Genomic DNA, 18,753 nt, shown 5'->3' with positions numbered 1-18,753 from the left:
ATCTGGATCAAAAAATTACACTAATAATAAAGTATCGCACTGAATTCACATTTGTCAATAATAATAATATAGCAGAAATATGTTATTAGATTCCCGAGTTGCATACAACTCGACTAAGTAAGACGTCCTGGAACGTATCTCTTACGTATGTCGGGGACTTCAGTATTTTTGGATTAACCGGGAAATCGATTATCCAGGATTTGTTTTTTACCATCTATCCCGGAAAATCGAGAGTCTACTGTATTTTTTTTTAAAAAAATAATAAAAAATTGTGGGGAGAAAACAAACATGCCATAATGATAATAGGTTAGTAGAATTTTATGCAAACTATGCATTCTTAATTATGAACAGTATAAAGACAGCCACAAGTTCATATGGAGAGAACATAACAAAAACAAGACAAGTATAACTGACTATATTATTACAGAAAATGATCTTAAAAGACAAGGGTATACAGAGAAAAGAATTAGAGACTGGAAGTGACTGCTGTTTTTTAGTGAATAAATTAAAAAGTTATAATTAGTATCAAACTTCGGCTCGCACCTTGTATCACAAATAACACTAGTTTACAGAAACAAAGCTATGGAATATTTTGCTTTTTTTTTCTTCTCCCAAAAATAAACAGTTTTAGACAGAATAAAAATTAACATTACCCTAACATTGGCTTCAATGATCTTTGGGTCATTACAGACAGATTCTATGTAAAAGAGCTTAAATCCATACTTTTCAAACACTACATTATAGATTAGCCTTCTTCTATCAATTGTTGTATTGGTTGCATCATAAACCTAATAAGAGCATTAAAAAAAAACAGAAAAAATAATATTCATAAGAAACAATAAAGCAATCTATTTTATCACATGAAACAAAGAAAGATAAATTTGAATAAGTGAAGAAACAATATTTAACTTATCTGGACAGTACAATCACAGTAATTGTACTGTGATTGTACTGTCCAGATAAGAGAGAATGACTCGTGCACAATGGTACAGGCAGTTTTCTCAGGAATTTAAATATAAATTATTACTTACTAAAATCTAAGGGTTTTTTTTTTTTTTTTTTTTACCCAATTAGTGAGGTTGTAATTCACAAATTTAAAATGAAATAATATACAATAGCTTGTTCATAAAGTTTTCTACTGAAAACTTCATGAACGAGCTAAAGAATAAATCGATAATGCTAGGAAAGGTCAGTGGAACAAGAAGAGGTCGGCACAGAACATGCTGGCTCAACACCATCAAGAGCGACAATGGCATGAGCATGAAGGACTTGGAAGAAGCTGATGAAGATCGGACAGCATGGAGGCAGCTCACCCATAAAGTCTCCAAAAGCCGGCTGCGACTGAACAGATGAAAACAACAACAATATATATTAAGAAAAATTCTTGTTGAGCCATTTTTACTCACTTTTTTTTTTTATATCCAGTACACAACTCAATTATAACATTTTAAATTACAGTCATGCTATTAGAGAGTAGCTAACTGAATGGTATATAAATAGTAACAACACTTTTCCAATTAAATTAAAATAAGCAAAACAAAAAGGTGAGGGGGGCATTAAAATAACATACTGAATTAAATAAGAAACTTATTTAGTTAATAAGTAAATGCTAAAAAATAATCAATCAAAAAAAAAAAAATTGCCCCAATCCAATAAAACGCACTTGGATTTCTTTCTTTTTTTTCTTTTCTACCCAAAAGGGAGGGGGGGAGTATTTTTATGAACCACTTTTTAATGAAATTTGGACAAACTATCCCACTAATCCAGATATAAAGCATATTTTATTTTTATTTTTGAGATTAAATGTTATATACTTATTTATAAAAGTATATATACATGTAACTAAATTTCATCTTAAATCTGTTTACTTGCCCTTGTTCTGGATGATGAAGACATGAAATTTATGCAATGTTTTAAAGGGAGAGGAGAGGAGAGGGGTAAAAGGTATAAAAGTTTGAGAATCTCTGCCCTACACAGTATTTTAGAAATAAATCCAGCACAGCCATAATAAATTCTTTCACATTCCTAATGACCATTCTCCCATACCCCACACAGGAATATTAGCAGGCTAAGTCTCGGCATGCACATAGCAAATTCTTAAAACATATTTTCATATGTAACATAAGAAACACTTACACATCATGTGAATTATGTTTTGGATTTAGTTTACTGATTAACTATTAAGAATGATTGCAATAATGAAGAAATTTACACTGGACACAAATATGTACCCAGTTAAACTATAAAACAAGCAATCTGGATCTACTTTGGAATATAGAATCAGGCCCAATTTTCTCAACAGGAGGTGAAATTGACTAATAACAGATTCCAATATGTGTTTCCCAATCCAAATTCTAGTAGCAACCAAGTGATATTTTATTTCTTATTAGGCCTGAAGACAGAATACTGAAGAGCACTGCCTTTTGTAGTTTCTGTTTATATTCCAGTGTGGCCACACAGATCAGAGTTTACAACTAGTCATTTGAAAAGAATATTATCATGTACCATATTGTATGGTCACACTAATTAGAACAATAGCCAAATCAAAGGCATGTAATGCTTTGGGTTTGAAGTGTTTGGATTGGGTATTACATTTCAGTACACTAACTTTCTTCATTATAAGTAATCTTAATACAATAAACAAATCTAAAAATACATTTCATATGGCACATATATTTCAATGGACTACATTTAAAAATTTATACTACGGCTCATGTAACATCTCTTTAGCAATACCTTACAGATATGTCTTATTGGAGGTTTTATTTGTTGAGCAAGTAAGAATTTCGTTAACTCATTTCCATAATGAAACTTTATCAACAGTCCCATAGAACATTCCTTTTAATACCTATAAAATGTTATTTATTGGTTAGTTATCTGACAGCATTCAGTCAAAAGTACAAAAAAAATGTTAAGCAAGTGTATGAACAATCATACATATATTTCCAAATTATGCACATTTAATAAGAAAATGCTACATGATCCATTATGAAAAAAAGTGTACCTTTCTTATTTTTGCAAAATAAAAAAGTTCAGTTTTCCGCAAATCAATGAAAGCATATGAAAAGCAGATATAGGACCACAACAAAAGATGCCTCTTGTTTTAATGATTTCAGTCTTTTTGCACTAGAAATATTCTCACAGATGGTTCGGAGTGCAATATGAACCAAAACATTTTGAACTGCAATAAAGTGAATTTTCATATTGATTAATGTAGGGAGTTAAACATTTAAAACAAAAACTAACATATTAATAAGTGAAAAGTAAACAATAAGTTATATCTACAGTACTGTATTTCTTATAAAGAAAATATGCTTTCAAAACAAGCTCTCTGAACAAAATATTTAGTCTTCCAGATTACGTAAGAAATTTATGGCAAAACAGCATCAGACCATGTGGAAAAATTCAACTGGTATATAAGTTGGTGCATTTGCATCATGTCTATATGCAGATGAAACCAACCAAAGTTGTATAAGAGTCATCATTACACAGCATCTCATACTGTGAAAACTTTCACAAGTTCCCTGTCTCATACTTTCAGTAAATAATGCTAAGTAAGTAACAGAGAAGAACACTGTTGCTTATTCTAAGTGGGTACCTATTCTTAGAATAGTACTTATTCTTTAATACCACTGTACCCAGCGGTATTAAAGCTGACCATCCATTTGTGAACTTATTTCACAATATTAGATATGATGAATAGTGAGAAGTGATACAAAAGAAATTGACTAATAAGCCTTAGAGTGCAGGGAAAAAAAAAAATCAACTGAAACATAGTTAGTATATTTGCATCACATCTATACACAGATTAACCCAACTTCAGTTGGTGCAACTGCATATAGATGTGATGTGAGCTGCCATAATTCACCTTAAATATGTAAGCCTATTTTATTTTTTTTGAAAGAAAAAACATTTTTAATGTTATTGGACTTAAACAATAACAGTAATAACATTAAAATGTTAATAACATTTTAATGTTATTACTGTTATTGTTTAAGGTGAATAGGACACTGTCAAGAAGTAACAATGTTTTGTTCACATCATTATTCTTGCAATACTTCTCCACGTCAAGCAGAAGTAAACCATTGTTAGGTGCTGCAAGTTTCACTTCTAAATTAATACACTGCCTTTTAGCAAGAGTTGAAGAAGCCAGTTCTTTTGAAATATGAATGACAATTTTTAAAAAATTCACAGCTCAGAAACAATATGCAATTGTCAATGCATGACACAAAAGTAAAGTAATGGCAACATGCGATTTCGATTATCAGCAGTTATTTTCCTACATTTTAATATATTTAGCTACTCATGGCATCATCACAAATCAAAAGGAATGTACACAATGCCAAAAGTATGCCAAAATACATAACATCATATCACATATATTCTGTTACTCCCCTTCACTATGGAAGTGTAGTGAAGGAGTACTGATAAATGAGTAATTTTGAAAGCACAGGCACTTAAATTTTATAAGCTACTTGGTGGAGATGATGACACATCACATTTAAAGCTTCTGAAGGGTGACTAAGGAGATGGAAGGCTCATCGTGAGATATCCCAGGTTAGTCTTGTAGGAAAATCTGCATTTGTTGACATTATAGCAGCATTTCCTGAATTTTTGCGTTATCTGATTCAAGATAATGTCTTAGCAGATGAATAGTTGTACAACTGTGATGAAACAGTGTTGTTTTATAAACTTCTCAACAAATCAATGGATGTTAAAAAGGCACAAACAAGAATGGAAATCACAAGCTAAAGCCACTGTGCATCAATAAAGGCTGAAGTCCCCAGTGTTTTAAGCACATCAACATAAAATCTCCTGTGATTTATAAAAATAGATCCAGTGGTTGAATGACAGGTGATATATTTGCTTCATGGTTTGAAAGTGAGTTTGTACCATTTGTGAAATGCCACTTGCATTCCTAAAACTTGAGGAAAAGGCTCTGTTACTGTTGGCTCACTGCCCAGCACATCCTTCAGCTGATGACCTGAAATCAAAAGATAGCAAGATCAGTCACGTTTCTACCAAGAAACAACTGCACTAATTCATCGCATGAATCAGGGCATTACTTGAGCCTTCAAACCTATTATCTTGGTGATTCAAAGACACTGCATACAATATTAGATTAGCATGGGAGAGAGTAAGCCCAACAGCAATAGAAAACTGCTAGAAAAGATGTATTGGGAAAATAAATCACTAATAATAATCTACATTTTCAGAACAAAAAAAAAAAAAAAACCTACATTTTCTCAATGTAACAGCGAATAAGGCATCAAATAAATATGCATATAACTTAAACTATACATTTTAACACAGCACATTATAGTAGGATGTGACAACACAATCAAACCTTCACCTATACACTTGTAAAAAAAAAAAAAAAAAAAAAATGTCATAAGGTCACTTTTATCTGGCGGCTTGGCCTACAGAAAAAGGTGTTTAACAGTTCCGCGGGAGAGGGTCGAGGTAAAAGAATTAATGTTCAAGAAAAGAACACAAGGAGTTTGAGGAGTGACATGTATTGAGTAGCCCTCTTTCCCATGGAGAATTGGGACCCAGGTCATTTCACAAACTGTACTTCCCCACCCCCACAAGGTTTCGCTTCTGATTTCCAAAAACTTTGTAAAGGAGTTGATCATACAATGAATCTTTGACCATAGACTCCACACACAACCTTCACTGCCACTAAGGTTAAACTAACCAGTCTATAGTTACTTATCTGACCCTTAAGCCCACCACCCATTAGTACTGGCAAGACAACAGCACTTCTCCAATCTAAGGGGATTATCTTTGAACCTTACGAAAATCTCATAATTATCCCTAAATGTTTGGTGCATTTCTTTAGTCTTTTTCAATGCCAGAAATATCAACACCATATTTAGATGGGACTCTGCCCACTGCCATGTGAGAGAGAGAGATCTGGTTTTGATGACTGCAGGAAAAAAAAATGTTATTAGGATGGGTAAATAGTAAGACATATGCATGACAATCTCATAAGCCAACTGGTGTTTGGGAAGTATTAAAAGAAATTGACAATTTTTGAAATACTTTCCTGAAAATAACTTGACTGAAGTGCTTTGCTGAACAAGGAATATGGTCCATCACTTTGAATGCAAGTGATGTATACGACAAGTGATCAATAAATGTATACGCCATGCTAAGAGCAAGGAATATGCTCCATAGTGACACTGCCGACATATAATCATCAAAAACAACAGATACTCCATATAGGAATCCCAAAATTCTTTGTGACATGTCACCAAAAAATTCCTCATTCCACACGGATCTGACCTAATCTTATTTGGTTGTGTCTTCAGAAGCAGACAACCAAGCAAGCTTCCTCTATATAAAGGAGAGACCACCACACGAAAATAACAGCAGCAGAAAACTATCACTGCAGAGCCAAAAAAATTAACAAAAACGGTTAATCTGCCACTAAAGAAGATTCACATTCTGTCTAGATCTTTGGTACCATAGTTATGGCACAAGAATTCTAGATGTACAGCAAGGTGACATGGCTGGACAGTGCAGTGTCGAGTCAGTTTGGTGTGACATAAGCACTGGGAAAGCAAAATTGAGAGGAGTGTGTTATAGGCCTAATAACTCTGATGAGTATAATAAACAGCTGTACAGAGAAATAGAGTGGGCAAGTAAATCAGTGTTTTATAATGGGAGATTTTAATTTCCCAGATATTGACTGGAATTTGTGGGTTGGTCACAAACACACTAGCAAGGCTTTTGTGGATTTATTGGATGATTGTTTTCTACAGCAGCATGTTCAGGAGGCAACTAGAGGGAGTAATATCAGTAGTGATTCTTCATTCATTAAAAAATCTGCAGATAAAGAAACCACTTGGTGGCAGTGATCAGAGTGTGCTGAAGTGGGATTTACTCATGAGGTAACTACCATCAAGGGTAAAGGGAAGGGTTTTTCCTTTCATAACGGTGACTATGGTGGTCTGAGACAGTATTTAAATTCTATATGGTGGAACCAACTGATGTTACCAATAGCAAATTCAAAATGGGAAGAATTCAAAGAACTGATCTTGGAAGCTACTAGGCTTTTCATACCAACTAAGAAATATTGTTCAAGGTTTAGGCTAAATGGATGTCAAATAAACTAATGAGATATGTTGCAGAGAAGAAAATACATGGGATACATATAAATTAACAAGTGACACAGAAGCCTATGATAGATATAGGCTGGTCGGTAATCAAGTCATAAAGGAGGTTAGGCAGACAAAGGTAGATTACGAGAAATCTTTGGCAAAGGATGCAAAGAAAATCAGGAAAGAATTCTTTACTAGAAGGAAGGGGATGAATCGGATTGGTCCATTTGATCTCAATGGGTCAAATGTTGATAATCCTGCTCAGGTAGCTAACAAACTAAATGAGTATTTTGTATCTACATTCACACATGAGAATGTTATTCAGGGAGAGGAATGCCAGAGGTGAATTAAACTCTGGCAGTGAGCTAGATGATTTTGTAATAACTGACAGGAAAGTGGAGGAGAAATTATTGAAGATAATTTGTTTGATAGAGTAGGCTAGTAAATTAGAATGTCTTATAATGGGGGATTTTAACTTCCCAGATATTAACTGGAACTTGTGGGTTGGTCACTCACACACTAGTCAGAATTTTGTGGATTTATTGCATGATTGTTTCCTGCAGCAGCATGTTCGAGAGGCAACCAGAGAGAGTAATACTCTTGATCTGGTTATCAGCAGTGATTTTTCATGTATGAAAAATTTGCAGATAAAGGAACCACTAGGTGGCAGTGATCACAGTGTACTGATGTTTGATTGACTTAAAGATTTAATTACCATCAGGGGTAAAGGGAAGGGTTTTTGCTTCCGTAAAGGTGAGTACAGTGGTCTCAGACAGTTTTTAAATTCTGTACAGTGGGATCAACTGATGATGTTACTAACAGTAAATTCTAAGTATGAAGCATTCAAGGAATTAATCGTGGATGCTACTAAAAGTTTCATACCTATTAAGAAATATTGTTCAAGGTTTATGCCTAAATGGTTATCAAATGAACTAATCAGACTCTTAACAGAGAAGAAAAATGCATGGGATGCATATAAATTATCAAGCGACTCAGAAGCCTATGGCAGATATAAGATAGTCTGTAATCAGGTCACAAAGGAGGTTAGGCAGGCGAAGACAGATTACGAGAAATCTTTGGCAAAAGATGCAAAGAAAAACAGCAAGGATTTCTTTACTTATATAAATTCTAAAAGGAAGGGGATGAATCTGGTTGGTCCACTTGACATCGATTGTTCGACTGTTGATGATCCTGCTCAGTTAGCAAACAAACTGAATGAGTATTTTGCGTCTACATTCACATGTGAGGAATTATTAAGGTTTGAAAATGGCAGAAGGTTATCAAATTGTAGCAGGGTACTTAATGATTTTGTAATAACTAAGAGCTAAGTGGAGGAGAAATTGTTGAAGTTAAACATAAGAAAAGCACATTGGGTGCATGGGATCTATCCAGTTATATTAAAGGAGGCAGCAGAGGAAGTAAGCAAACCCTTAGTCATAATTATGAGAGCATCCTTGGACTCAGGGGATGTTCCCACTGACTGGAGATGTGCAAATGTATCCCCAATTCACAAAGGAAGGATCGAAGGGTGACACGAGTAATTACAGACCAGTTAGTTTAACTTCTGTTCCGGGTAAAATAATGGAGTCACTGGTTAAAGATGCATTGCAGGATCATCTAGACAAGACTGCAGCAATAATTCAGACAGACACAGCATGGGTTTGTTAAGGAAAAGTCTTGTCTGGCCAATTTGATTGGATACTATGATATAGGTACAAAGGAACTGGATGCAAAAAAATAATTTTGATATCATATATTTGGATTTCAGGAATGCTTTTGACACTGTTGCACATGGAAGACTATTGTACAAATTGGAGCAGAAGGGTATTAAGGGTAAGTTGCTACAATGGATAAAAGGATGGTTGAGTGGGAGAAGACAGAGGGTGGTAATTAATGGGTGCTACTCTTCGTGGACTAATATTATTAGTGGAGTCCCACAGGTTTCGGTGTTAGGTCCTCTGTTGTTTTGTATATTTATCAATGATATTGATGAAGGTATATCAGGCTTAGTGTCGAAGTTTGCAGATGATACAAAGGTTGGCAGGGTTGTTAATGACAGTAATGGCAGTGTGCTACTGCAACAGGATCTAGATAATTTGGGCAGATGGGCTAAGAAGTGGCAACTGAAGTTTAACCTTGATAAATGCAAAGTACTGCATATGAGTAGAAGTAACCGAGAGAAAAGTACCAACTGTGTGGTACTACACTTAAGGTGGTAGAAAATGAAAAAGACCTGGGAGTAATTGTGCAGTGAGATATGAAGTTTTCTGAGCAATGCAGACAGGCTGCCAGGGCAGGTCATGGGGTTTTGTCAATGATATATATAGGAATTTTGCTAGCAGGGAAAAGGAGGTGATTGTCCCTCTGTATAAGGCAATGGTCAGGTCAGGCCAAGCCTTGAGTACTGCTTACAGGTCTGGAGGCCTCATTTAGGAAAGATGTCATTTTGCTTGAGCGTGCAGAGAAGGGCAACAAGATTGGTGAGGGGAATGAAGGGATCCTCTTACCAAGAGAGGCTAAAGTTCTGCAAACTGCACTGGCTGGAGACAAGGCATCTGATTGAGTGAGCATCGGTGATCTGATTGAGGTGTACAAGGCCTTGAATGGGTTGAGCACCCTGAATTCTGATGGGATCCTTCCACTTGTTCAGATTACGAACCTAAGGGGGCATAAATTCAAATTAAGAAAAGACAGATGTAGAATAGATGTGCGGCAATTTGCCTTTAGCAAGCGGGTGGTTAATTGCTGGAACAAACTTCCATCTGTCATTAAGGAAGTTGATAGGTTGAATAAATTTAAAGAGGAACTGGACAAGCATTTGGAGGAAATGGTGTGATTTTTTTTTTTGCTGATGCTGCATAAGCTCATACACTTGCTTTCTTGCATGACATGCCTCTATTACTATAAACATAAGAAAGGCACACGGGATGGATGGGATTTATCGAGTTATATTAAAGGAAGCAGCAAAAGAAGTAAGCAAACCCTTAGCCATAATTATGATAACTTCCTTGGACTCATGGGGAGGTACCAATGGACCGGAGATGTTCAAAGGTGACCCCAATTCACAAAGGAGGATCAAAGGAAGACAAATAATTACAGACCTGTTAGTTTAACTTCTGTTCCAGGGAAATCAATGGAGGCACTGGTTAAAGAAGCACTGCAGGATAATCTATATAAGACTTCAGTTATAGCTCAGACACAGCATGGGTTTGTTAAGGGGAAGTCTTGTCTGACCAATCTGATTCAATATTATGTGGTCACAAAGGAACTGAATGCAAAGAATAATTTTGATATCCTATATTTGGATCTTAGGCCTTTAGATACTGTTGCACATGGAAGATTGCTGCACAAATTGGAGCAGTGTGGCATTGGAGGTAAATTGCTGCTATAGATAAAGGGATGGCTGAGTGGGAGAAGACACAGTGGTAATCAATGGACGCTGCTATTCGTGGACTAATGTTATTAGTGGAGTCCTGCAGGATTCAGTGTTGGGTCAATTGTTGTTTTCTGCATTTATTAATGATGGTATATCAGGCTTAATGTACAAGTTTGCAGATAATACGAATGTTGGGTTATTAATGACAGTACGCTGCTGCAACAGGATCTAGAAAAGTTGAGCAGACAGGCTGAGAGGTGGCAAATGAAGTTTAACATTGACAAATGTAAAGTACTGCATGTGGGAAGCAGTAACCCCAATGTAACGTATCAACTGTGTGGTACTACACTGAGAATGAAAATGATGCGGGGATAATTGTGCAGGCAGATATGAAGTTTTCTGAGCAGTGCAGATGGTCTGCAAGAGTAGTTCATGGTGTCTTGTCAATGATATACAAGAATATTTCTAGCAGGGTTAAGGAGGTGATTATCCCCTTGTATAACACAATGGTCAGGCCACACCATGAGTACTGTACACATGGTCTGGAAGCCTCATTTTAAGAAGAATGTAGAGCTGCTGGAATGAGTACAGAGAAGATTAGTGAATGGAACAAAGGGTTGCTCTTACAAAGAAATAGCTTAAGTTTTGTAAATTACAATGTCTGGAAACTAGACACCTGCAAGGTGATCTGATTGAAATGCATAAAGCTTTGAATGGTTTAGGCTTACTCAATGCTGATGGGATTCTTCCTCTTGTTCAGAACAATCACCTGAGAGAGCATAAATTCAAATTGAGGAAAGACAGTTGTAGGATAGATGTTCGGAAGTTTGCCTTTAGCCAGTGGGTGGTTGATTGCTGGTACAAACTTCATCTGTCATTGTAGAAGTTGATAGCTTAAATAAACACAAAGCAGAACTAGACAAACATCTAGAGCAAGTGGATGGGCGAAATGAAAAGAGGTTTTTTTTTTTTTTTTTTTTTTTTCTTTTGGCTGAGGCTATATAAGCTTGCTTTCTTGCATCATATGCCTTTACTAATGCTAATGCTTCAAGACTACTGGGTCACATCAGATGAAAAGTAAGCAAATGATTTGTTTACTTCTCATTGGATTGATTAGTAAACAAATAAGAGAACAGTGAATGTATCTAATGGAAAACATATCAAGTCTAAGTGAGAACACAAAAAATCTTTTCATTTAAAAACAAAACCTCTTTTCATTTCACCATTCCACTTGCTCTAGATGTTTGTCTAGTTCTGCTTTGTACCAGGGGCAAAGGTTGATGACGTTGTAGAGCAGATATCATCTTTTAAGGGCACAAAAGGTGATATAGTTGTACACGTTGGCACTAATGATATCAAGAGTAGGAGACCGGCAGAATTGCTTAACAAGTACAGGTCACTGTTGAAAAAAAGCCGTGAAATAGGGTTGAATTTGAAAGTGTCTGCAATTCTGCCCAGACACAATAGGAGGGAGTATATGATGAGAGCCTTGTCAATCAATTCGGCCCTGGAAAGATTGTGCAAGGCTCAAGGGGTAGAATTTTTTTCAGCCTGGACTGTACTTGTTAACAGGAGCGATTGCATCTACAGGGATGGGATACACTTAAATAGAAAGGGTGCAAGAATATTTGCTGATGCTATCGAGGCAGTGTTAGGTGGGTCGGAAAACTGCTAGCTTGGGGGGGAAAAAAGGTGAATAGATTAACAGTAGCCACTGGCAGAGGTGAAAGAGATTCTTGCACTGCTTCTATTGGAATGAGCAGAAGCCTGAAAAACAAGATGCAGGATATTTCAGAGACTGCCGGGAGTCACTGCGGTACAAGTAAACACATGGGTTGTGTTAGGGTAGCTAAGAATAGAAATAGGTGCATGTATACTTGTGTGTACAACACCAATGCTAGGAGTTTAGTAAATAAATTTGATGAATTTGAGGTATTGCTCAAAACATCAAAGGCAGATATTGTTGGGATATCAGAGACGTGGTGTCACACAGATATAAGGAATGCAGAACTGGAATTTGGGGAATACAACGTCTACAAAAAGGATAGACTGGATAGGAAGGGAGGAGGGGTTATGCTATTAGTTAAGAAATATATAAAATCCAAGGAAGGGAAGCCAGTGGACATCGCTGGACAGTGCAGTGTCGAGTCAGTTTGGTGTGACATAAGCATTGGGAGATCAAAATTGAGAGTAGGAGTGTGCTATAGGCCTAATGACTCTGATGAGTATAATAAGATACTGTACAGGGAAATAGAGTGGGCCAGTAAATCAGAGAGTCTTATAATGGGAGATTTTAATTTCCCAGATATTGACTGGAATTTGGGGGCTGGTCACTCACACACTAGCAAGGCTTTTGTGGATTTATTGGATGATTGTTTTCTACATCAGCATGTTCAGGAGGCAACTAGAGGGAAGAATACTCTTGATTTGATTATCAGCAGTGATTCTACATGCATTAAGAATCTGCAGATAAATGAACCACTAGGTGGCAGTGATCACAGCGTGCTGAAGTGGGATTTACTCAAAGAGGTAACTACCATTAGGGGTAAAGGGAAGGGTTATTGCTTTCGTAAAGGCGACTACGATGGACTGAGACAGTATTTAAATTCTATACAGTGGGACCAACTGATGATGCTACCAACAGCAAATGCAAAATGGGAAGCATTCAAAGAACTTATCTTGGAAGCTACTAGGCTATACATACCAACTAAGAAATATTGTTCAAGGTTTAGGCCTAAATGGATGTCAGATGAACTGATGAGGCATATGGCAGAGAAGAAACATGCATGGGATACATACAAATTGACACATGACACAGAAGCCTATGATAGATACAAGTTGATCTGTAACCAAGTTACAAAGGAGGTTAGGCAGGCGAAGGCAGATTATGAGAAATCTTTGGCAAGGGATGCAAAGAAAAACAGCAAAGAGTTCTTTACTTACGTAAACTCTAGAAGAAAGGGGATGAATCAGATTGGTCCACTTGATATCGATGGGTCAACTGTTGATGATCCAGCTCAGGTAGCTAACAAACTAAATGAATATTTTGCATCGACATTCACACATGGGGAGTTATTTAGCGAGGGGAAAGCCAGAGGCGTATTCAACTCTAGCAGTAAGCTAGAGAATCTTGTAATAACTGAGAGTAAAGTGGAGGAGAAATTGTTGAAGATAAACACAAGAAAGACACCCGGGGTGGATGGGATCTATCCAGTTATATTAAAGGAGGCAGCAAAGGAAGTAAGCAAACCCTTAGCCATAATTATGAGAGCTTCCTTGGACTCAGGGGAGGTACCCACAGACTGGAGATGTGCAAATGTCACCCCAATTCACAAAGGAGGATCAAAGGCTGACACAAGTAATTATAGACCTGTGAGTTTAACTTCTGTTCCAGGAAAATTAATGGAGGCACTAGTTAAAGAAGCACTGCAGGATCATTTAGACAAGACTTCAGCTATAGCTCGGACACAGCATGGTTTTGTTAAGGGGACGTCTTGCCTGACCAATTTGATTGGATACTATGATGCAGTCACAAAGGAACTGGATGCAGGGAATAACTTTGATATTATATACTTGGATCTTAGAAAGGCTTTTGATACTGTTGCACATGGAAAACTGCTGCACAAATTGGAGCAGTGTGGCATTGGAGGCAAATTTCTGCTGTGGATAAAGGGGTGGCTGAGGGGGAGAAGACAGAGTGGTAATCAATGGACACTGCTCGTCGTGGACTAATGTTATTAGTGGAGTCCCTCAGGGCTCAGTGTTGGGTCCATTATTGTTTTCTGTATTCATAAATGATATTGTTGAGGGTATATCAAGCTTAATGTCGAAGTTTGCAGACGACACAAAGGTAGGCAGGGTTGTCAAGGACACTACTGACACTATGCTGCTGCAACAGGATCTGGAAAGGTTGAGCAGATGGGCTGAGAGATGGCAAATGAAGTTTAACATTGACAAATGTAAAGTACTACACATGGGAAACAGCAACCCCAGAGCAACGTATCAACTCTGTGGTACTACACTGACAGTGGTAGAGAATGAAAGTGACCTGGGGGTGGTTGTGCAGGCAAATATGAAGTTCTCTGAGCAGTGCTGCAAGAGTAGCTCATGGTGTATTGTCAATGATATATAGGAATTTTTCTAGCAGGGATAAGGAGGTGATTATTCCCTTGTATAAGGCAATGGTCAGGCCACACCTAGAGTACTGTATACAGGTCTGGTGGCCTCATTTCAAGAAGGATGTAGAGCTGCTGGAACGAATACAGAGAAGGGCAACAAGATTAGTGAATGGAACAAAGGGGTGCTCTTATGAAGAAAGGCTTAAGTTTTGCAAATTACAGTGTCTAGAGACTAGGCACCAGCGAGGTGATCTGATAGAGGTGTATAAAGCCTTGAATGGTTTGAGCATGCTCAATGCTAATGGGATTCTTCCTCTCGCTCAGAATAATCACATGAGAGGGTATAAATTCAAATTGAGGAAAGACAGATGTAGGATAGACGTGCGGAAATTTGCCTTTAGCCAGTGGGTGGTTGGTTGGTGGAACAGACTTCCATCCCTTGTCGTGGAGGTTGATAGCCTAAATAAGTTTAAGGCTCAGCTGGACAGATATTTTGAACGAACAGAGGGGTGAAGTGGAAGTGGGTTTTTTTTTTTTTTTTTTTTTTTTGGCTGATGCTGCATAAGATTGCTTTCTTGCATCAAATGCCTCTATTAATGCTAATGCTAAAATAATGAACACTGTGTATTTTAACCTTACTACTAAGTAATGTTTGCCCCACATAGGAAAAAATAAAGGTTAGGTTATATGTTAGCGAAAGCACTGAAATAATTTAAACTGTATGCATCTCTAAATTCAATTTCAATGGAATATAAAGATGCATTCAATTTCAACTATAAGTCCCCCCCCCATTCACTGCTTGTTTTTTTTTTTTTTTTTGTTAATTGTTGCCGCATCGGCTTCTGTGGCCATAATATACCTCCCAAAGTTTTTGCATTTTACTCTGATCCAAGCCCGAGGCGGGATTCGAACTCGCGTCCTTTGGGTTGCCGGGCAGGCACTTTACCCACCTATCTAGCCTGGTCAGCCACTGCTTGGTTATCAGTTTGTTGCTACCACAGAGTAGGAACCCACAACTTTTGCTAATAGAGGGCAGTCACTGTATACTGAGAAACCAGCTTGAAATAACTGCCACAACAATGCAAGAGTTTAAATCAAATGGCAAATTCACCTTTTTGGTGCTGCCACTGGTATAAAATACTGTTAGCAATTTAACTCGGGGATAATACCATCATCTGCAATGTGAGCATAAGCCCAAGCTTTGAAGGAGTCTCCCACCATCATGATTGAGACCAAAGCACCTCAAAGATAGAAGTTGTGTGCAAATTCATATAAATTTTTCAAATTGTTTTAATACCTGCACTGAAATAACTCCACAACCTTAAGTGTGACAGAGAAGAATGCTAATATTAAACCTGATATGATAACCTCTGTAACATTAAAGAAAATCAGACAAATGGATATATACTTAAGGGCTATAAACGTAAGAGTAAAAAAAAAATATAAAGTTAAACATGTTGGATATTTTCATAGTATTACTTATATTTAATGCTAATCTAGTTAGATTTTAACATATGTTTTTAAGAGATCATTAGTGCATCGTTAACACCATTGTATATAAGCCAATTGGATGTAATACGTGCCTGCAATTATAATTATCTAAATGTACAATTAATTGTGGAATGTTTTCGGTAAATGTGTTTGCCTATAGGTATTAGGGTGCTTACGGTTCAGGTGATCAGGTTAGTCCATAAAGGCTATCTTAATTCTGTAGGGCCTATAAACCTATTATATTTTATTTTTGTAGCTTTTAACCTAATGGTAAGGAAAATTTCATTACAATTGGCTGATGATTTTTTCATTACCTGCAGCTAACATCTAATCAAAATTAATGATTATGCTTATAACTATTCTTATACTAAATTACAATACAATTTTAATATTATTATGCAATTTAATTTAATACATTCCATCACGTGGTCATCAAACCCCTACCTTCGTTGGGGGCTTTGAGCGAATCGATGGCCCATTTGATGTAAAGCTCACATCTGGTGAGTATGGGCTTGGCAAACCCAAGGTCCTGAGCTGGATATCATCATTCTTCTCTCTCTCTCTCTCTCTCTCTCTCTCTCTCTCTCTCTCTCTCTCTCTCTCTCTCTCTCTCTCTCTCTCTCTCTCTCTCTCTCAGGAATTTATTTATTTTTGGCTGGTGCAGCATAAGCCTCAGGCTTCCTTGTACCATATGGCTAATAATAATAAATAAATAAATAATAAATGTCTCATACATACTCTTTTCTGTTGTCACTATACCAGTTTAGTTAATCTTTAGTTTAAGTATGGTTATATTAATTATATTTAAATTTTGTATTAATATTTTTTTGTTCTTGTTAGCATTCTATGCAGCAACTGGGATAGCTGACACAAAGCCCTATGGGTATGTGTCCGAATATGTGAAGGTTCTTACTTACCCTTACTAGTCCAGCAGAGGTTGTAGTTTAGAAAGGGGGAACTGCCCACCTTCTAAATGTTTTATATGTAGCAAAGTTTTGTTGCGCAGTCACACTTACTGTAATCAATCAGTGGTGTATTAGCTTTGGGCCCCGTTATCCTATGCTAATGCTTGTGGTGGTGGTGGGGGGGAGTTGGGACTACAGTTATTATGTAGAGATAAAACTAAAATTGAGATATAACTAAATTAAATATACAGTCAGTCCTCGTATAGCACGATAGTTGTGTTCCTAGAAACCCTCGTGCAATGCAAAATCGTGCAATATAAACAACAGGCCCTATGGGAAAAACATTTGAACACACATTTGTAACCAAAACATTACCAAACACAATAAATAATCGTAATAAAATACGTAAGTATTTTATTACGATTTATTATCATAATAAAATACGTAAGTATTTTATTATGATAATACGATTTATTATCATTACGATTTATTATCATAATAAAATACGTAAGTATTTTATTATGACTATTACGTAATAAAATATTGCTAATGCTTTTGCTTCTATCGTAAGCAAACTTGGTTTTTGTTTGATTTTCTATCCAAACAGATGACAGCCGTTCCATCTCTTCCAATTCCTTGTGTCTTAATCTAATGGCTTTTAATTACACTTTGAGTTCCTGCTATGAAAGTTTTTTTTTTTTTTTTTCCTTTGCATTCTTTGTAATTCTCGGCGTTGCCTCATTAGGCTTGTGGCACGTGCAATATCACATGGTCTTTCATTTCGCTCAAAGCATTTCACAATTTCATATTTTTTCTCTATCAACAGAGGCGGACTGGCCATAAGACTTACCGGGGAAACCCCGGTGAGCCGGAGGCCGGTGTGATTTTGGCCATAAACCATAGTATGAGGCCACTATAAATTTTCCCGGGTAAGAATTTTTGACCCAATCCGCCTCTGTTTATCGATATTGCTTTTCTTTTTCTCTCTGAATCTGCAGTGTCTTCACCAGGACGCTTCCTTTACACACCTTTTAAGTATTTTACTCATTTTTAGGGAATAAATCACAATTACAAAATATAAAAAACAAAGCTGCGCTTTGTTTTTTATATTTTGATATAAAAAACAAAGCGCTTGATATAAAAAACAAAGCTGCGCGCGTGTAGCAACTGAATAAACAACACCGTAAAGGCAGAGATACACTATTAACACCTCACATTTTACTAAAGGTAATAGGATGATAGGTTTAATTCCCTTTTTATTTATATTTTATTTTTATATATATATTTTTTTTATTTATTAATTATTATTATTTAGTTATTTATTTTATTTATTTATTTTTTTTTTTGTTTTTATCATTGTTTTGTTCGGATTTTTTTTTTTTTTTTTTTTTTTTGGCTGGTGCAGCATAAGCCATAGGCTTTCTTGCACCATGCGGCCGTTACTAATACTAAAGCACATTTCTAGGGATTACTACCATAAAACAATAAAAACAATTTCCAGCTGCATTGCTGCTATTGGAATCTGTTATAAACTGGTAGTACACTCGATCTAATTGCATTTGCAATTTTACCGATTGCTGGAATTGTGTGGGTTTTTACGCTATTACGGTGAAATGTTTCCCCTTCACTGATATAAAAAACATAAATACGTTTTCAGAATCTTCTCTTCATTCCTATCATGTTGCGTTCAGTTGGGGTGATTCCAGTCCGACTGCCATTTCTTGTAAACACAGAGGCGAATCGTGCATAAGCGAATT

General features: G+C 36.5%; 1 protein-coding gene across 5 annotated transcripts in view; it reads right to left on the bottom strand.

The window, feature by feature from the left end:
* Positions 1–18,753, bottom strand: part of Pfrx (6-phosphofructo-2-kinase/fructose-2,6-biphosphatase) — a 345,736-nt gene that overhangs the window by 240,798 nt on the left and 86,185 nt on the right. For all 5 annotated transcript variants that reach the window (XM_090387942.1, XM_090387944.1, XM_090387940.1 and 2 more), the window contains exon 5: positions 654–788. In XM_090387942.1, the coding sequence (XP_090244068.1) occupies positions 654–788 (135 nt within the window). The remainder of the gene's footprint in view (positions 1–653; positions 789–18,753) is intronic.

This window comes from Mastigoproctus giganteus, chromosome 13 (genome assembly GCF_048544385.1).
Source record: "Mastigoproctus giganteus isolate SK-2022 chromosome 13, ASM4854438v1, whole genome shotgun sequence".
NCBI lineage: Eukaryota > Metazoa > Arthropoda > Arachnida > Uropygi > Thelyphonidae > Mastigoproctus > Mastigoproctus giganteus.
This window is presented reverse-complemented; position numbering and strand designations above follow the sequence as displayed.